The sequence below is a fragment of the Xiphophorus couchianus genome, chromosome 23, assembly GCF_001444195.1.
Source record: "Xiphophorus couchianus chromosome 23, X_couchianus-1.0, whole genome shotgun sequence".
In the NCBI taxonomy this organism is placed as follows: Eukaryota; Metazoa; Chordata; class Actinopteri; order Cyprinodontiformes; family Poeciliidae; genus Xiphophorus; species Xiphophorus couchianus.
Genome location: NC_040250.1, coordinates 13,519,919 through 13,541,373, shown reverse-complemented (window position 1 = coordinate 13,541,373; position 21,455 = coordinate 13,519,919). Strand labels below are relative to the sequence as shown.

Here is a 21,455-nt window from a genome sequence, read left to right as displayed (position 1 = left end):
TTTGATGTGGACAGGAAGCAACCAGTGGAGGAAGAGATGATTAGACACAAAGGATTGTAATTCACTCCTGTGGGACTCGAACTTTTTCACATTACAGACACAAACAGCATGTATTCTCTTGAGATTTTATGTGAGATCAAAAAAGACGTGACCTGCATTTCCCCAAACGAAACCCAGTACCACCCATTGGCTTCAGCCGGTAGATCGAGCCCACCTGTGTGTTATTTCAATTTAAGCATTAATCCAACTGAGGTTTATTAGAGAACATTATTGAACAAAAAGCATCATGGAGGCCAAAGAAGACGCATTCAGGCAGAGAATATTGTTTAGTTTATAAGAACAATGTCCAAAACATTGACCACAGCAAAAAATCTACTCCAGCCTTCAATTTTTATTTATTTAACGTATTTATTATTTCTAATTATGTATATTTATTTATTGTTCTTTATAATTCTTTATAATTATTTTTAATTTATTCATTTAGTATATAAACAAAATGTGTTTATTTGTATTTTATTTATTTAATATTTATTTCATTTCCCTTTGGGATTAATAAAGTATTTTTGAATTTAAATTGAATAGAACACAGCGTCCTATAATACATGGTGGAGGCAGCATCATTCTGTGGGGAAGATGTTAAGAGATGATAATGAGATAGTTGGAGCAATACTGGAACAAACTGGTTGGAGGCTGTAAAAGACTCGAATCCAGCACAGATTTTCACCTTCCAGCTGGAAAACAGCCCCAAACGTCCAGCATATAATTTACGTCAAAGCATTTATACATGGAAGAAAGTCTGGATGTATAAATCTGACTGAGCTTGTGTTATCTTTCAAAGAATAAGGCACCGAGAAATGTGCCTTATTCTATATATGGAAAGCTGTTACGGACAGATTCACAGGTGTAACGTAGTAAACTGTGGTTCTACAAAGTGCGGCCTGTTGGGGCTGAATAAAAAGTCATGCCATACTTTAAAGATTTTTATTTAATTAAAAAAAAAGTTAAATCATGTATCATCTTTCTTCCACTTTAATTATAAGCTACTTTATTTTGCTTTATCACTTGAAATACTGATAAAATAAGTTTTTGGTTGTAATGTAACAAATGTGAAGAAGTTCTAGCTTTGCAAGGCGCTACATCTTTAAAAAAAATCCATGTTTCTGTTGCTCATTAAAGCTTCAGCTGAGATCTTTTCTAATCAGTTTTCTTCTTCACCTGAATGGTTTGATTTGGTTTTCACCAGAAAGTGCTCTGAGGATTGACAGAGGGCTTTGTTTAAACCCAGGTCTTTGTTCTGTGTGAACAGCTCTCCATCCTAAACTGAGCAAACTGCTGGACGGCTCATTAAGATGAATAATCTTATTCAAACTAATACCGGAATGGAAATTTGGAAGACGAGTCGTGGAATAGCGGCTAACTATTTGCTGCACACAGAGTCATTAGAAGTTAAGTTATATTTTCCTTTCTTGTGTTTGCACTTGTCTCACAGTAAGAAGGCTTTAAATTTTTAATGTTAGCTGTTCAGGTCCGTCTGTGGGGAGTTTGTCTTTCCTCCTGTAGGCAAAAACATTCATGTCTGAATGTTTGTGGTTTCAAATTGACCTTGGAAATGAGTGGGAGCGTGCATGATTTATAGCCTTGCACGTCTCTGTGAAGGACTAACGACCTTTCCACGTTGCACCTCGCCTCTCGCCCGGTGACAGCTGGAATTGGCTGCAGCCCCCATCTCCTCTCCTCTCCTCTGCTGCAGCCCTGAACATGTAGCAGGATGGCAAAACCATCAAACGTGTCACCTGTGAAAAGAAAAAAGTGATTCACCTTGAAAAGATTAGATTTCCAACAAGATATTGTAACAATCGTCTTGGTGTTTGTCGTCTTTTGTTTCTGGGCAAAACCAGAAACAAAAATATTATGTGCAACTAGAAAATAGCCACACCACATACATCTTTATTTGCTGATATGTGCATAAACTACCTTCATTAATTCTGAATGGACACATGATTACAGGAGCGTGTGCACATTTAGGTATGCAAAGGAATTATGATGATAATACATCACATTGAAGGCAGAAAATCTTTCTGAAATTATATATTTTTTTAAATCAATCTGGCTTTTTAACACTTTAATGCTGTTGCACATATATTTCCAATACGGTGAATCAATAAAGACATCTTTGCTGTAAATAAGCTTACTTTAGCTCTATTGACTTTTTTTTTTAACTTTTTTAAAAAGTTTGCCATAGGTTACATTATCTTAGTATGGTATATTTTAGATGATCATATCATTCATACTTTAGATTAGTTTACTTTAGGTTGTCTTTGTTTAGCGTAGTAAAGCTTGGTTTATAGCCTAGCTTATTTTGGTTTACCTTAGTTCACCAAAGATTATTGTATATTATTGTATATATTTTAGATCACTTTAATTTCCATGAATTTTTCTTAGTTTACTTTAGTGCATGTTATTTTAGCTTATAATAGTTTAGTTTATTTATTCAATTTCTTATTTTAGTTTATCTTAGCTTGTTTTAGAGAAGCTAAGCAAATCTTATTAGATCATTTTATTTTTGAAAACCTTTAGTTTTCCCTAGTTTAGGTTAATTTAGGTAACAATATTTTGTCTTAGTTTGGATTATTTTATTCTTGGTGCTACTTTATGATAGATTGCTGAGTTTATTTTAGTTTATCTTGTCTTAATGTTAAGATAGTATATGTTATTTGATATTATTTTAACCTATCTTCAATTACTTTATTCTTGCTTATTTGTTTATCTTTTCTTAGATTACATTAGTTTATTTTAACTTTAATCTATCTGAGCTGTAGTTAGCTATCATGCCTTACCTAAGTTTACCTTACCTGTTTTTTTTTACAACATCAAACTCTGTGCTGCTGCTGCTGTCCAGGATTTTCTTGGCAAAACAGATTTGTAATCTTACTGGTATTTTCCAGGTGAAACACAAGAAAACATTTTATAATTTGTTGCAAATTCAACACAAAGGACATTTTTGTCAGGACAATAATTTCATAGTTTTTTTGTTTTGTTTTGTAAAACTTCATAAACAAAAAAACAATAATTATAGCCGTGCCGCTAGCGACATATTTACAAATGTTCTACCAAATAAAGTAATAAATCACAATTAGGCTTACTGTTACATAATTATGCCATAAGTTATTCTACTGCAGCGTTGTCAGTTTCACGGCATATTCTTCTTTGTACTGATCAAAACATTTCTCCATGTAAGTTAATGACAATCTGTTTAGCAGCTGTTTACTCGGTTCCGTCTGAACCCAGTAGGTGTGGGAAGAACAAGACTTTTGTCTTTTATCTGGCTTCAAAGCTACCACTGTGTTAGGATGGACAAAATATCCAGAGTTAGAAGCACGAAGCAGCTGTTCACGTCAAAAAATACTGCTTCTGTTATTTTTAGGAGGGTTAAATTATTCCTAAAGCAGCAGCCTGAGTTTTAATCTCCACTCATGTAAAACCGCAGTTCATTTAATCTTCTGTGAAAGTTGTGAAAAGATTCCAGCTCAAACATCACAATGCACTCAGCTTTTCTGTTTCTTTTTTTTTTAAAGTAAGGTCACAGTGGAATAAAATAGCATATAAAAAATCAGCTTAATAAAAGTGATATAAACTGGTAATGTCTGCATGAAAGACATCAGCTATTCCCTCCTTCTCGTCTAATGATTCATGCGTTTGCCTTCAGGGAGAAGCTGAGTGAGCTCCGTCGGGAGAAGCAGAAGTTGGTGGAGAAGATTATGGATCAGTACCGAGTCCTGGAGCCCAGCATGCAACCTCCAGCCAGCAAGGCCAAGTACAACCAGAGTTACCCTCACATTACACCATTCTGCATAAAATACTGCCGCATGCTCAGAAATAATTCCCTCATCTATTTTACTTTTAACTTGCACACACCAAGTGGTAATTAGTGGGTTTTCTTTAAGATCAAAACTCAGTGGTGCAAAAACTGTAAACAGGGAACAGAATAAATTAATGTTTCACTAAATGACCCTAAACTTTCAGGAACATTACAGATTTTAACAATAACAATAATTTGTTTTATTTACGGTAGTTACTTTTATGCAATTGTAATATGTGAAACTTAAAAAATAAAAATAAAAACTTAAAAAAACACGTAGTTTAAAAACTAAACTGCTTTTAGGTTTTTAGTACAGTGAATTTCTTACTGTATGAAATGTTCCATAGAGTATGAAACATTTTATTATAATAAACATTTGCCAACATTGTCAATACATGGAATAATGTAATATATTGTAAACAAAATTATTTATTTGATCAAAACCATATCAATTACCGTCTAGAGACACAAGTTATCACAAACATAACTCAATACTTATTAAATACCATTTTTTATAATTACTGGAACATTTGTTTTGCTTAGAGTAAGTAGAATAGGAGCAAAAAGTCAACCATGAACTAAAAAACACCAGTAAGTACATTTTTTAAATTATTTCACTAAATTAGAAGTTTCCATTTCTCTATAAAGTTGAACTGTGACAGATCAGAAGAAGAAACTAAATAATGGTCTCTGATGCTGCAGACGTTTTGTGTTCGCTTTAAATAAACATATATCAGTAAATTAAATTGTTACAATCAATATCTTATTCATGCAGGAGATTAAATTTGCTCTGGCAATTAAAAATAGTTTACTGTTAGTTTTAGTCACATTTATTTTAAAGAAAAAAGATTTTATTATGGAAAAATAAGTTTCAGATTTTAATAACAAATATCTCAGCTGATGCTCTCATGCAGGAAAGTATCTCAGTCAAACAAAAGCCAGATCAGATGTAGCTTCTATGGTGAGAAAAACCTGAGAGAAACATTAAAACATTAAAATTAAAACTATAGAAATGACAGCAAGTGATGCAAATTGGTGAAAGAGAAAGTGGTCAGTTTGACAATATCATCGTAACTACAAGATCTCTGAGCTTTCCTAAAAATCTGGAGTTAGAACCAAAAGTGGTAAAATATTGCTGTAGATTAAAAATATCTTCAGGCTGATGATGTTTCATATTCAAGATTTTAAAACAGGAATCATTGTGTTGAATAAAAAGAAAAGTTCACATTAAAACTTTAACAAGTTCATCAATATTTAAGGTTAACTGCATTTTTAAATTGGCCAAAATAAGACAATCCACATGGGAGAGACTTCAATATATATCAACAGAAGTTCAGATTCTATGAACTCTTCAGAGTCAGAAAAACTTGAATATCTTGAAGATTCAGGACACTGTGTGCCTGGAATACGAGGTTAATGTGGCAACATTCAAACAGTGAAGCAAGGACGTTTTAAAGGGCCTTGGAGCAGAGCAGTGGTCAAATGTGTGGTGATGCATGTATTTATCACAGTGTTTCTTAGCTCTGCCTCAGTGAGTCAACATGTTGAATTAGATGGTTTTTAAAGATAAAATTACAATAAATCAAGTTTGTTGAAGCAGATATGGCTCTAGAATTAACATAATCAAAGATCAGTGCCTTACAGAAATCTATATTTATCTGTAATGCCTTTTCTGTCTTTACTCAAATTATATCTAAACAAATTATTCATCCTCAACCTGTTCTGTCAGATCTAAACAGGAGTTTCTTTCTGCTTTTTAAGAATTGAAAAAAGAAAAAAAAAACTTTATCAGACTGCAGAGCTAAAACATTTTATGGTCAAGATGATTTTCTGTCATTTCTTATATGTTTGATCGGTTTTAATATTTTAAAACTGAACTCTGCATGACATTAGACAAAATCCATTCATTTCTGTCCTTTCCTCACTCGTAAGAAGCACATAACTGCAAAATTGGCATCAATTTGCAGGCCAAATAACTGCTGAAGTCGTGGATAATTGTCAGCCATCTGTAACTTTTAGTCATCTCAGCCACTAATTCTGTCTAAATCCTTTTAAGAAGCACTTGAACATTATTTCTCTGAGTTAAAAGACAAGAACTCGCCACCCTGCTGCTTTCTGCTCCGTCTAACTTTGGTTTCCAGTGTGAGCATGATGGTAAACATGACAGGAAGAAAAACTGGCAAAAGAGCAGGAGCCAAATCCTCTTTGATAGGTTTAAGAGCTTTGAAGAGATAAACAACAAATATACTCAGATACTTTGGGGGGGAGGGGAACGTTTTTCATAATTATCTTAATTATTTTTGGATCATTTTTCTTGTCTGAACTTTTAAACATCTTACAATGTTACTATCACAAAGGTAATTGTTGTCAAAGTGATTCTTAATTGTGACAGAAGAAAAATTTATTTAAACTTTGTTTTTTAATAATAATGAAATTGAAGTGTATTCAACCCAAATTACTTTGGCACCCTTAAATGAAATCAAAAGCAGCTAATTATCTTGTGAAAACATCCTAATCATTACTCAAGAGGTGCCTGGTTACTCTGGAGGAGCTGCAGTGAGAAAATCCTCTGGCAGGACAATTATTAGCCACAATCTGACTTAATGTGGCCAGAATAAAGCCGTAGGAAATCCTGCTTAATAACAGGCCATGCAGGCGAAACAGAAAACATGAGGAAGGAGGTGCTCTGATCAGATAAAACTGAAATAAAAGTTTCTCTTTCATGCGAAAGACTACATTCCCCATGGTGAAACACGGTGGTGGTTGCATCATGATATGAGGACATTAAAAGGGAAACCTCTTAGAGGCTGCAGAAGATTTGTTGATGGAGAAGAAATTCACTTTCTAGCTGAACAAAGACTCCAGACATACAGCCAGAGATACAAAAGAGTATTTTAGCTTATTTATGTGTAAGAATGGCCCAGTCAAAGTCCAGAACTAAATACAATTAACCATCAGTAATTTTATTTATATAGCACAATTTCAGCAACACGGTAGCTCAAAGTGATTTACATGAACTTGGATGAAATGCAAATGAAACAACTAAACCAAAAGAAAGACAAAAAGGTAAAAGTATAAAACTACATATTGGCTCCCATGTTTAATAAAACTAAGAATAAGTAGTCCATAATTTAAACTAATAGGGTTTTTTTTATGGATTCTTGTTCTGATAAAACTAATGTATGTTAGATTAACATAACATACTTTTTATTAAATGAAGCCTGAGGACTGGAAGCTTTTACCGCAGCAAAAGGTATTTATGAAACTTTCTGACTCAGTCGGACTGAAGACAAAGTAATCTCACACTTTTCAGATTTTAATTTCTAAGAAATAAATTATTTTCCCCTCCACTTGACAGATATGTACTTACTCGCTAATGCTGTCATACTTTTTAAAAAAGCAGAAAAAACACATGCAGGTTTGTAGTGGTGATGCTACAAAACATGAAAGCATTGGATAAATACTTTTGCTTTCATGATCATTTTTGGTGAAATTCAGCCTGCTTGTTGCGTAATCAGGCGGAAGCAACAACAGGCGAACACTAATGATGCTGAACGTCCACCGAGGCTCTTCTCTTCTCTTACTAACACTTGGCATCCGACCAGTTTGAGGGAAACCAGCTCGCGTACATAATGTGAGTCGGCGTGCACCGAGATGCTTGACCCTCTTTGTGAAAGGTCCCCGTCTCCTGTGTCCTCACAGAAAGTCTAACTGGATCGCAGACAGGATGAAGAAACTAATCAAGCCTCGGGGAGGAGGAGGAAGGGAGGGACGCGCCCTCTTCACCGCCGCAGGCAGCATAGAAAACCTGGCCGACAGCAACGAGTTTACACCAGACCCACACACACCGAAGCCTGGTGAGATCTTACACACACACTGATCAGCACACAACCGGCCTTTTTCAGACTAACTAACACAGAAACATCAGCTGACTGGTTTTCACAGAGATACGGCATGAAGGGAGGGAGCAGGCGCGCATACAAATCATCTCATGACTACTGAGTGTGGTCTGCACTGATAACGCTCTCATCTCCTCAGATCTCTCCTTGTAAAGAGCCTCGACACAATGAAGCTGGGCTTTTTTCCTGCTAACTGCACATTGAAAGGAGTTGATATGTGAGGCTTTATTCCCTTTTGACGCCTTCACTGACATGGAAATCTCACTGCAGGTGTCTTCAAAGCAGCTGCGTCAAATTTCACCTGGATTTTTAACGCTTAGGTTCGGTTTTTAACCAAATAATCGTGTTCTCAAAGTATTTAATTGTCTCAGCACTAAAGACTCTAACTGCTCTCACTGGGGGGTTCTAGGTTTTTAATCATCTTTAAGTCAAAGATGCAGCAAAAAAATAATTAATTAGTGGATATTTCCAACAAATATCCCTCCTTCTGGTTTTGTTTCACTTCAAGAGAAAATTCTACGTGACAAACTAAAGTACTAAAGAACTGCTTAATATCCCTCACATCTCAAGATCAGATTTTTCCATCCAAGCATCCTTTCTTCAGCTCATTACTCATCTACTTTGCATTATGTTTTCTTTTAATGTATTCTCTTTTTTAAAATAATAATCTGAACTGTCTTTAAACAGGGCCATGCGTTTTCAGCAGGGTGTCATGAGTATTGAAACTACTATTTTAAAACCTGTGCTGTGGAAGATGAAAAGAAAGTAAACCCTGTACCTTGTGAGAACTGAATGTATTGAAAATATCTCTCACTCAGCATGTAAGCCGAAGGGGGAGAAAAAAAAGCTGCTGCTGTTTCACTTTTTGAGTTTATTGTCTTAAATGTTGCTATTTCAGCAGTGCTAAAGCTGGTAACGTTGAGGGGAAAACTGCAGCAATCCAATTCACTAAACAGGTTTGCCACTAAAAAGCTCCTGTAATCAGAGGTTTTTATCTTAATGATTAAGATTAGAGCTGAAAGCAGCGAAGAGCAGAACCTCACTGCAGCGTCCACTGGAAGTCATGTAAATTTAATGACTCAGTTCAGACTTGCACCTGATTTTGCATCAGGTAGAAACATCAGGTGCCATGTTGAACTTGTGTTTTTTATTTATTCCATATCATCGATATACTATGCAAATCTGTTGATGTGTGACTTCCTGGGGTTGTAAGCTTGAAAGTTATATGCGCCAAGTCTAGAGCCTTTTCTGTGATTCTTATTAATGGGTGCCTTCACACCAGTCCTGTTTAGTCTCTACTTTGTTTGTCTAGAAAACTCTGACGCAAAAGCAAACTCAGGTCCGTCTAAAACCTTACGTCTCGGTTTGATTAAAGTGAACTCTGGTGCGGTTTGAATGCATATGCGAATACCAAATGGGCCGTAGAACGCTCCAAAAGCAGGAAGTGAACAAAAGCATAAGGCATTCTGGGTAAATATAACCAAAACAAACATGCAAGTCTAGCACTAGCGGGAAAAATGGCTTGTGGTTTTTAACCAATATAAAAGAGAAATCCTGCAATTACTAAAATCTGATGCCACTCCATTTCTTTTCACATGTTATGAAGAGGGAAGTTGCGTGTTGTGTCTTCAGAGGTTTTTGTGTCATTACCTTTCAGTTCTTGGTGCATCGCCGTCACAGGCGAGGAGGAGAACAGTTTTTCAAAGGGTTTGGATCATTTGACTTAACGCAATGTGACAGAAAACCGCACCAGCTGAAAATGTTTAAGATGCTCAATTTTGGTTCCCAATCAAACCGAGTTTACCACCTGCTTAATGTCAGGAAGTCTGTTTCTTTCTTTGACAGTTGACATTTGCTCTTTAGTGAAACTACTACAGATATTAGAACTTCTTAATTTAAAAGAATAAAAGTATAGTGAGTTGTCTAGTGTATTGATCAGAACAGATCGTTAGGCATTGCAACCTTAGACAATAGAAAATGTTGACACTGATGTTAAGGCTGACTTAAGTTCATTATTTTGGGTTTCCAACAAAAGTGTTACCATTACTAAACTAGAGCTGGTCTTAGAGCAGGTTCAATTAATAAACCCGAAGCCATCTTTGGTGAAAAACGTACAGGAAAACCTCCCTGATGTTGGAGTTTCAGCTGGAAAAGTTGTGGCTCTTTTCCACTTCCACCCACTAGGCTCTACACGATGATAAAGATTTTTACTAGTAACAGAATAGAATATTTTTTATTATTCCCCAAGGGAAAAATACTCATTTGTTGAGAAGTTACTCCCATCCAAAGTGATCAATGCTTTAGCAGCAAGAATAATTTTTTTAATTGAAAATGTTGCCTATTTTGTAGATATATGGTCTTTGATCAATTACAGACCCTGCGTTTAACTAGATTAAAAGTTTTAATCGAGTCCCACCACCACTCTTCATACCGTTTCAGACCTCCGCAGTGCTCCAGTTTCTCCGTTGCTCTTGAGGAAAACCTCATCCAACCCGGAGCCGGACATCTCGGTTCCCGGGACTCCAACTGTCGCGCGCTACGGACCCCGGAGAAAGCTGGGCTCCCGCCATGGCTGGGGGATCGGTTTGTCCCGAGCGGGCACTGGGGTCTCCCAATCGTTTAGTCCCGGCGACAACAAGGCGCCGCCTCGCCAGCGGCTTCGCTCCAGTCAGAATAGCACCAACGTCCTGTGGGAGGGGGCGGGGAGAGAGAAAGAGACGCCTCAGGATGCTGCTTCCCTGACCAGCCAAGAGAGTATTGATGAGGAAGGAGCTAAAGGTGAGAAAGATGTGCATCAAATGTTGGCGTAAATGAAAACATTTATTAAATTAAACACGCTTTGTGATCTTTTCTTATTTTCAGACATTCATCACTCCAGTGATGACACATCAGCACAGGAGAAACCTACAGATGCATCTGCTGTAAACTGATGATATATTTTATATCGTGTCCAAACTGTCAATACACACGAGATTTTCTCAAATATGATCTTTATAGAGTTTTTAAATACAAAATAAATAAATTCTTTAAATGTTGCTGACTTGGAAATAAATCATGTCCTTAAATCTCTTAGTTAAACGTCACAAGTGTCCCACACCTTGGTTCATTGGTCTCTAAAATTAAAGCCAGAGAACTCAGCCTCCATGCAGAGCCAGATGTCCGTACTTAGACATCTGGCTCTGCATGAAAATTTAACAGCTCTTTCCTTTACATCCACGCTTCAGATCTCCATCAAAACTCTCCCTGCAAACAGAAAAGAAGCAGCGGCGGAATGTATGTTTTACAGCAGATAAAATGCTAAAACTAGCAGATAAAATGATCTGCTGTAAAAGATTACAAAAAAATTCAGGCATCCAGAAGCAACCCGTAACGCCTCCCTGGTGAGGCATTCTGGGCTCGACCCACCGGGAGGAGGCCCCGGAGAAGACCCAGGGCACGCTGGAGAGACTATGTCTCTTGGCTGGCCTGGGAACGCCTCGGGATTCCCCCGGAAGAGCTGGAAGAAGTGGCCGGGGAGAGGGAAGTCTGGGCCTCCCTTCTGAAGCTGCTACCCCCACGACCCAACCCCGGATAAAGCGGAAGAAAATGGATGGATGGATGAATGAATGAATGGATGGATGGATGGATAGATGCGGTCGCCAGGAGAACGTACTTGTCTGTCTGCATTGTAACGAGTGTAAAGTTTTCTGGAGGGGTGATTATGGTGTGGGGTTGTTTTTCAGTAGCTGGGCTAAAGGAACTCTGAATGATTCAGCATACCAGAACATTTTGGACAATTCCATGCTCCCGACTTTGTGGGAACAGTTTGGATCTGTCTCCTTCCTCTTCCAACATGACTGTGCACCAGCGCACAAAGTAAGACACGGACGGCAGAATCTGGTATGGATGAACTGGACTGACCTGCACAGAGTCCTGACCTCAACTTGACAGAACACCTGTGCAATAAATTAGAGTGGAGACAGAGAGCCAGACCTTCTCGTCCAACATTAATGTGTGACCTCACACATGCACTTCTGGAAGAAAAATCCCCATAAACACTCCTAAACCTTGTGGACAGCCTTCTCAGAAGAGCTGAAGCTGTTCAGGTGGACCAACGTCATAATCCTATGGATTAGAAATGGGATGCCACTTCAGCTAAAAGTATATGAAAAGCAAACCTTCTAGGATATTGACAATGTGCTCCATCTAGCATGGAAGCTAAAGCTTGTTACCTAAACAGATATTTGTCAGGTTGACCAACATTATTTCACATTGTTCAGTTTAGAAACATTTGGTTTTAGGTAATAAAAAAATAGCTTGAAAGCTAATGGGAGGAAAGGATTTAGGGTTGGAAGCATCCAGACTACACTGTCGCATTGAGAACATGACAAAGCTATTTTACTCTCTTACCTTTTCATAAGGAAACAAGAATTTATTACCAAGGTCACTGACTTGTTCACTAACCCAGATATTTACCTTTGAGAGATGAACCAAGGAGTTTGAGCAATTTGACTGACTTTTGCAGATAATCCACGTTATTTTGCTGTTTATACGAAAGGTTTTGAGAAATTCACTTACTGCTTTGCAAATGTCTAGGATCATTCAAGAAATAAACCAAAGCGAATCAGGAAAAAGTGTAAAAACAAACGGGCTGAAAATAAAACAGATTGTGTGTAACAGTAAAAAAAAATGCACTTTGCAAACAAATAGACAAAAGTCAAATGTCATGGTGTAGTCTGGTTTAAATGCCAACGAATAAAACTGAGTTTTCAACCAGGTTTTGAAAATGTCAAGTGTTGGCGAGGTCTCCATGTGAAAGGGCAGGTTTGGGCCCAGCCTCTATAAAAGGGTCTTCTCTGTGCTTTAAAAACCAGGAGACTCCGATCCGCTGATGTCAGCAATCTTCAGTCAGCAGAAAGTTAAAGATGAATAAAGTGGGATGGTTCAAAAGAAAGTAAATTTAATGACAAGCCAGTGTAAGAAAAAGTCATGGGAGACCGTGGTTAAAAACCAAAGACTGTTCAGGGAGTTAAACCTGTCGCAAGTGAAAGCATTAAATAGTTTTTTGAAGATGAAGAAAGATCAGCGACATCAATCTGAAGTTGATTGTTTTTTTATTTTTTACGTTTTTAAATCTTCCTGAATTATTAGCACAAACCTGAACTGGAGCAGCAGTATGAGCTCGCTAGCAGAGTGACCATCACCACTATAATAATAAATAAATACTGAGTAGATTTAATGATAGTAGTTAAAGTATCAAGCGTGGTCATTTTTACCCTCAGTTTATAACCATTAAACAATCTCAATCTGACACATCGTCCTCATGTGGGCGGCCGACGCCTCACAGAAACAAACTCCCAGAATCCCATTTGCCACAGATATAGTTGAACTAACTGTTAGATTTTATTGAGTTACTCCAATTTCCAAGATATCTGCTCTGTCCATCAACCAGGGTGAATCCTACGGTAAAACACAATTTAATAGCGACTAAATCTATATGTGTCTCATTGAGTCTGTCATAGAAAGTAGTTTCTATTTGTGGACATGTTGCTGCATGTGCAGAATACCGTATAATGTCTTGTTAGAAGGAGCGCCGCTAACAATGCCGGAGGTTTCTGCCACAGTCAGCGCCAAAATGATATCGCTGCTTTGTCCGATATTAAGACAGCATAAAGAGAAGGAAAAGTTGGCCTTGTAGCCATTAAAGTAAGGAAGGAGAGATGGAAGAGACAGAAGAAGGAAAGAAGGAGAAAATGGGGGTAGGATATAAGGAGGGAAAAAACAGAAATACATGAGGTCACAAGAACAAGGGAAGGAAATAAGGACACAAAGAAGGAAGAATAGAAGGAAGGAAATAAGGAAAGGGAGGAAGGAAAGAATGGATGGGAGAATCAGAGGAAGGAAAGGACATAAAGAAGAAAGAAATGAGGAACAAAAGGAAGGATGAAATGAGACAATGAAAGGGAAGGATGGACACAGGAATAGGAAGGAAACAGGTAAGGAAAGGAAAACGGAAAATGCACAAGAAGGAATTAAATGAAGGAATGGAAGGACAAAAGAAAGACTGGAATGGATAAAACAAGGATTGAAAGAAAGGAAAGAAGGACACAAGGCAGAAATAGAGGTTGGAAAAGGTTGAAAATGAAGAGAGAAAGAAGGGACTCAGAAGACAAGAAAGAAAAAAAGGGAAAGGACATTGAAGGGAAGTATAGGAAGGACACAAGAAAAGAAAGAATACAGGAATACAGCATACAAGGAAGGAAATAAAACCTGGAAATGCAAATATTTATTCCATATTCGATATTTCTCTTTTTCCTCATATTTAAGACGAGTCAGAAAATCCAGAAATCAACTTCCAGACTTTCCCAATCTGCACAGGAACCTGATCCACCTCTAAACTTGACCTTATAATAGTTTAAGAGAAAAACGATTATTTATTCACAGCAGAACTGAAGTGAGTCCCTTTAGTCCCTTTTAATTGTTAACAGTGTTAGCATTGTGTTTATTGGTATTTTTGTACAACCTTCAGGAATGTTGTAAGGCTTCATATCGACTCTGTAAATCCCTCAGTGGTCAAGCAGCCGTTCTCCAGAGCGCATGGAGTCTTAATTGCAGACGCCTGCAGAGGAACCAGGAGTATCAGAGCAGATTCTGTTTGGTACATCATATATAACACATACGCAGCTCAGCCGAGGTGCTGGGAGAACTGAAAGCCCCCGTATGCAAATTTTATTTGAGCATTAGAGTGTCAGTGCTTGAAGTGCTTCATTCATAAACCTTTACAGGTTTAGCTGGAAACGTTCCTGCTGTTTCTTCTGATCGCCACTTCTTAAACTTGGTTTATCCGAACTCAAAGGAGCGTGGCTTTAAAAAGATGGCCGTGTTTTTCCCACATTAGGTAGGAGTGGAAACCACACAGGAAGTGAGTAAAATGTTCAATATTAGAAGATAAAATCTGAGATCCAAGAGGGAAAATATTTTGTCTCCTGCAATCCTGTCTGACTCTGTGGGTCAGGAAGCAAAACAATGCTAAATCTCTTTGTAACACCCAGATCTGGTCGGGGTACAGCTGGCCAAACAGGGAAAAACCCCACCAGCTGGCTTAGAAAGGAGGGCAATCCCAATTCATTTTAGGGCTCTGCTGAAAATCCAGCCATTGATCTATTTAGGAATGATCTGCCCTGCTGCTTTCATGAGCGTCCTCTTTATTTCCTTCCACTGCTGCACCAAATGGTGTCAGTGTAGAGCCGACCAGGCCTCTGTCAACATACAGCCAGACGGACAGATGAAGAGGGAGGAATTAGGATGCAAGCTTCCCAAATGAGCAGACCTGAGAGGTCATTATGAAGCTAAAAGTGCTCTCCTACGAAACAAGCAGCTTCTGCCTCCCAGACAAGGACAAGGACAAGTCAGCGTTTCCCCCGGTTCTTTTCTTGATGATTGCAAGAGACAATAGCAGGTTCTCGGAGGCCTGCCCTCCCCAAGCACATCCTGAATTATGATTTGCAAATGACAAATGGATCACTAATACAATTCATGAATTATGTAGTTGTCATGGTGACATTAATCAAAAAACAGACTCCCTTTCTTGGCTCTGAATATTGTGTTTGTGGAATTGAGATGCATGACGGGAGCTGCACACCGAGCCGCCTCACTGAACGCAGGGCAAAGCGAAAGCAAGATATTGGTTCTGCCAGTCACTCAGAGGCTTATTATGAGTGCGATGCAACAATCACACGCCCTCAGGCACACAGACAGACAGCCCCCACAGAGGAAAAGCTGAAGTGTGAAGCTATAAACTCGGCAAAGCCTCGTGCAAATGTGTTTGCTGGTTATTTTACTAAATTTAAACACAGCATCTCGCAAAAGTTTCTCGCTTTTTGCAGTAGATTATTTTATTTAGATGTTATGTGAAAGTGCATTATAAAGGAAAATTACAAGATTTTTTAAAAATGTTGTTTCAGTGAAAATCTAAAAAGTGCGGCATGCTTTTGTAATCTCTCCCAATTATTCAGAGAATATAATCCAGGTGGCTTCAGAAGCTATCCATGAGCTAAAGTTGTGATATTTAAAGCAGAGTTTGGCTTTAAAACAAAAATCCTGATCGCTGAGTATCTCATGAATGCTTCATCTGAAAACATGGCTGCCACTGAAACTGAGAGGCCAGCTAAAGAAATTACTGTTCAGAGAAGCAGCCAAGAGGCTCATGGTGACTCTGCACAGATCAACAAATCAAGTGGAAGAATCTGTCATCAGGACAACCATTGACAGAAGAACATAAAATTTTTTATTTTCAGTTAGTTTTTCTTGTTAAATAGTAATAAATACACTGGTTCTTAAAGACACTGCTCCAGAAATAACGAAAAAAAGAAAAGAAGGTGTCGGACCAAAACAGACCTGAGTAATGGGGTCCATTTTCCACATGAACGAAATTCTGACCAAACAGCAGGTTTGCATGTAGGATGTGAAAGGTTCACTAAGGGTTATGACAAGAAGGAGTGAAAACAAAATTTGGCTTTCCAGCCCAACCTTTCAACATAGCAAGGAGAAAAACAATTAAGTGGAATATTGCTCTGTTGATTCAAACACAAATGCAACATTTCTTTAAAAACATCCAGCTCTGTCCTTCAGCTCTAAAAACACGCACGCCGTGTCCATCCACCTCAGAAAACCCCCCCAATAAAACTGGAGACGATACAAGGTTCTGTGCTTCATGAGGAACTCTGCCACAAAATGAGTGATTAAATGTTATCCCCAGCTCTGATTCCTTAAGCGATGAATGATGGATGCTGCCTTGGCTGGCATCGTTGCTGCATCTCAGGAGTCTGCTCAGCTGATTAATTATTGAGCACCTGAGGGGAGTAACAGGATCGGTAAAAATCACTTCTCAATCGTCTTTTTCAACGTTTGTAGCCTTCCTTTATGTGTAAAGATACCTCTCTGGATTTTCTTTTTCTATCCAAACATATTATTATTTATTTATTTTTTAAGTTGTCTCGCCCCACCTCCGTATCCTCTGTGTTTCTTTTTTGCCTTGCCCTGCTGATGTACGTCCAGTCCTGGCTTGAGCTATCAAATTTTAATCACTGTGTCTCACTAAAGAGTCTCCAGCGACCAAAAGCCTCGCTTAAACCACTTAGTGTGCTGACTGAACGGGGCAGACATCCTAAATGCTCAGAGTTGCATTAGGCTTTTGTTTGTGAACATCTGAGATCAATCTCTGCAACCGAATCCAAAGTTCCTCTTTAACCCTTACTTGCTTTTTCTTTGCCGCTCAGGATATTTAAGGTAAGTCACATTTTTAGGGTGACCCCAGTTTATCGGTTCTTCAATATGAGGGAATTGTATGTTTTTACAAGAGTTCCTGTCGTCCATCTTACCAAATAAAAAAACATATTTAAGGTAACAGATGGGACCAACATTCAGAAAAACCTTTTAAAGGTTTTGAGCAAAGATAATACCATGTGAAAACTCATGCATCTGTTTGTTGTAACAATTCTGCAAGAGAAAGAGAGATGAATCCCAGAAACTAACGTTTAACTCTTGCACGCTGTAAAACCTGGAAAAACAGACCTGTGAATAATCTGCACCCTATCTGTATCTGTTCCCAGGTTTATCCCACTCTGTCATGTTGGTGGATCCAAATGCAGGCAGGAGGCGGGCGGCCTCATGAGAAAATTAAAACATTATGAGAGCAGTGGAGGAAAATATCTGGATAGTCTCAAAACAGAGAACTGCAGATACAGATCAATACACAAAAAATATTTTATTTCTTGAAGTTAAAAAGTAATATTGGTTACACTAAGTGATGTATTTACATGTTTTTTTATATTATTGATGATTATGGCTTAAAGCAAATGAAACCCTAGATATTTTTCTCACTGAACTAAAATTTTATTGCTTAAAATTTTAGTTTTAAAATAAAATTTTAAAATTCCACAACTCTAGAGTCTGATGTTTTCATTTCTAAGTGAAAAGCAAACTTCATTTTCATCTGCAAAATTGACTTTAGGTCCACTGAGCAACAGTCTTCATTTGAAAATATCCACCAATATTCTCTTAAGGCGGTGGTTATCCTAATTGCTTTGTGGGACAATAAATGCTATTTCTATTCTAGCCTACTGTGCAGCTTTTTCGGCAACACTTTTTCCTTCCACTCAACTTCCTGTCAATATGACTGGTTATATTGTAGAGGCAGCAATGTGACTGACCCATCCTGTGAAGGGTAACCCCTGGACAGCTGATTTGTCCTACATAAAATAAAATTTCTGTAATATAAATCCTGAATTCAGGGTTTTCATTAGGCCATAATCACTAAAATTAACAGAAATAATTGCTTGACCGTTTTTTCTTCTGTTAATATCAAACATGTAAATTTTTAATTTTGATGTACACAGTTTTTCATGAGGAAAAATATAGATTTCAAATCCTACCTTCCTTTACTTGCAGCAGCGGTTTGTTGATCCCTCTCTGTTTTTGTGCTGGTTATTTTCTGCACAAAATAAACAAAAGGAAAACCTCATGGAGCTGGGATGCATTTCTTGTTTCTGCTGCACCAAACCCTCACCAAAACATGACATCCAACCCGAGCCACTCACCAAACCGTGATTTATGTGTGTTGTTCATCATCAATTTTCTCCACTGCTTCTTGTGACTTTAAATTAGGAGCCAGGGGGTAACACTGGAAAAAAAAAAAAAAAAAAGCAATTCAAACCAATTGCTCGGGGCAAGAGGTGAAATGGGATTTGGGCTTGGAGAAAGCACAGAAAACTAAAACATAATGTTGGTCAATACAAGCTGATAATTCTTGAATTTCTTTGCATATCTGCCCAGTTAAAGCTCTCCGCCATGGAGAGACCGAGCTCCTCCAGCAACGCGGTGTTGAACTCAGGGGTGCGGGCGTAACTAAATTAATATTTTGCTTCTGGCGACAGAAATCAGGGAGAAAGTCACTGAGAGTGAACACAATGCAACTGGATGGAAGAAATAACAAGTACCTCTGAGTGAGTGACCCTGCGACCTCTCCTCCTCGCAAACCTGTCAGAGTCTATGTGCTTCCACCGGGCTTTTACTCAATGAGGTTAACCCAGAGGTGAGGCTGCTCCTCTATAACTTCCATCCATCTATTTCTTCTTCTCCTTCTATTTACCTCGTACTCCCCCTCGCCTTTGTTTCACCCTGGTGGCCTTCATCTCTCTCTCTGGTTCATTCAGGATCCCTCCTCCTCCTCCATTAATAGTTTGTCCCAGCTCCTAACTCCCCCTCTTACCTCACCCACCATGCACTCCCTTTCTCTCCTCTAGTGTATTAAGGGGCTTTGACGCGCTCAGTAAAAGCTGATTTATTCTCTGGGTGGTATCGATTGGTTTTTGCATTAAAGATTATAATTCATTACCCCGGCCCCTTTTAATACATTAAACACTCAAAATAAAAACAAAACACACACAGTCTACCACACACACGCCCTAGACTTTTGGATGTCCCCAGGGTGCTGGAAAACACTCAAGACGTCCCTTGTGTATTCCTGGTTCCCACAGCGCCCCCTGTCTGTGTGTGTGGACAAGCAGGTAGAGTCCCTTTATGGAGACAAAACAAATGTACCCACGATATATCTTCATTTTAAGATGAGGACATTGTCTGAGGAAGAATAAGAAGTCACCAAAATCGTCAAGCAGAACACTTTAGCAAGCTCTTTCTACTCTCTTCCAGAATGAGTTGTTTCGTTTCGGCCACGCCCCCTAACTCCAGTCTTACACTCAAACAGATGCGCAAATGGTTTCTGACTGGTAAGCCAACAACAAACACTTGTCCTTTCCAGCAGTTATTGTACAGCGCAGACAGCGGTGAAACCAGCTGACCGAAGTTTCTGGAACTCAGATTTGGTTGCTAGGTGACGGGCTGGTTTGGCTGGGGTTGCTAGGTGACGGGCAGTTCCTGGCTAAATTCAGCAGGTTTGCCAAAAAAACAACTCATTGGCCAAAACACGGGATTTTGGGTTTTGTAAGTACTTGGGATGTTTTTAGAAGCAACAACTACAAAAGGGGGAAACACAAAAACGTGAAAATGTGAATTTTGCATAATACGTCCACATTAAAGATAAAAATAAAAAATCACGGACCTCACGCACTTCAACGTATTTAAACATGCATTTTGAGTTTTGCTCAGAAATGAACCACACTTGGCAACGCATCATTAAGTCTATGCAGTGTTGTATTTTGTATGTGTTTGTGTTTCCCAGTGAACTTGTAAAATTTAAAGGTTAACTTTTACAGTAATTTTAAAGGGTTTACTTTTTGCAGCTTCATTTTTGCCTAAGCTTTATAGGGATGAAGGTTCAAACCCCTGCATATAGTCTGTTGACCCTTTGTAACTGTGTCACCTAATTAAGTTGAACAGCCATGACGGACACTGGAAGTGAAGTATTGAGCTGTGATTGTTTTCCCAAGTTATTTTAGCTAATAAAGCCAAGGCATTGCTGCAGTATTTCAACAAATTTCACGTGCAATATGTGGCATTTTTAATTAGCGAGCTAGAGAAAGTGTAACATATGCAACCGCATGCACAGACGTAGTGTAACTGGGGTTATAGCTGCTATTTACGATATGCTGACTTTTACTTCCTTTATTTTAATTACCGTGTTTAAAAGCTATAACTAAAAAATCTATTTTGCTGGTTCAGATTTTCATTCTTAGGTTTCTGCTTCAAAGGAAATACTTATCTGAGACAGAGAGCATTCAGAAAACTTTATTTGTCTACTGACAATTACTGCTTATTGGATCATTACCATTAATTGTTTTATTGATCTCATAACAGCTATAATTCACTAACAGGTTTACACAAACCATTAAGATCTTTCTGAATACAGCGCCATAAAGCTTTGCACAAACCCTTGAGTGAACCTCAAATTTAAACCCAAAGTTACCAAGTGATTCTGATAAATTGATATAGGTTTTACATTTTACTTTATCTGGTTCTCATTTGAATTTACCCCTACAGTTCAGTAGACACAAAAGTTTTTAATGTACAGTCTGTGTTTGATGATTACTTTTATTTTGCATTTTATCATCAAATCCAGTTTACTGAGCGACCAGATGTTGCATAAGGAAATTATACACCATGATCCTCTTTATATGAAAAGCATGAACAAACAAACTGTAGGCATCTGCGCTGGGGTATAATTTAAATAAATCATGTTTTTCTTTTTCTGTCATCAGATTGTGAGGATTTTTAAAAAAAGCAACAAAGCAAACAGACATTTTCGTTTTTCAGCATCAAGTTTTTGAAAGTAATTAAAGAGTTTTGAGGACTAACTTAAAACATATGGTTTCTGGAGAACTGACAAATAAAACTTGTGGGAAATGGGAAACATTAAACACATACCTTCTACCTCTGATGCACTTCTGCTTTAGGTTTTACTACAATTATAAATATTACCAGTCACCTTTATCTGCGTTTCAAGGCACCATAAGAACATGGATTCCTTCCAAACAGGTCAAGGTAAGGATCTGTGTACGCCCTGCATCCACTGCCCTGTTTGTCAATAACCTCGCCTCTGTGGGATAGTCAGGATTTAAGAAGCACCATGTGTCCCTTATCGATTTTACCCCAAATGGCCGCACCAATTCCCTGCACAAAACAAGATTGCCCTTCCCCACTGACTTGACTGATTGATTTTGTATCTTGGCTGTGAGGACTTGAGGAGCAATCCCTCTGATTTT

At 38.1% G+C, this 21,455-nt stretch overlaps 1 protein-coding gene and 2 long non-coding RNA genes across 3 annotated transcripts in view; 1 reads left to right on the top strand and 2 right to left on the bottom strand.

Moving 5' to 3' along the window:
• ccdc88b (coiled-coil domain containing 88B) overlaps positions 1-10,793 on the top strand; it is a 58,216-nt gene extending 47,423 nt beyond the window's left edge. The window contains exons 25-28 of the mRNA XM_028009492.1: positions 3,707-3,814; positions 7,562-7,716; positions 10,198-10,536; positions 10,621-10,793. Of these exons, the coding sequence (XP_027865293.1) occupies positions 3,707-3,814; positions 7,562-7,716; positions 10,198-10,536; positions 10,621-10,688 (670 nt within the window). The 3' untranslated portion in view covers positions 10,689-10,793. The remainder of the gene's footprint in view (positions 1-3,706; positions 3,815-7,561; positions 7,717-10,197; positions 10,537-10,620) is intronic.
• On the bottom strand, positions 1,494-10,324 carry LOC114139509 (uncharacterized). The gene is made up of 2 exons (XR_003594462.1): positions 10,190-10,324; positions 1,494-1,793 (listed from the first exon to the last, which is right to left on the bottom strand). It is a non-coding gene; the product is annotated as an uncharacterized LOC114139509 (long non-coding RNA).
• Positions 10,794-18,165: 7,372 nt separating the features above from the next.
• LOC114139561 (uncharacterized) lies at positions 18,166-19,719 on the bottom strand. The gene is made up of 3 exons (XR_003594473.1): positions 18,735-19,719; positions 18,336-18,418; positions 18,166-18,229 (listed from the first exon to the last, which is right to left on the bottom strand). It is a non-coding gene; the product is annotated as an uncharacterized LOC114139561 (long non-coding RNA).
• Between the last annotated feature and the right edge of the window lie 1,736 nt (positions 19,720-21,455).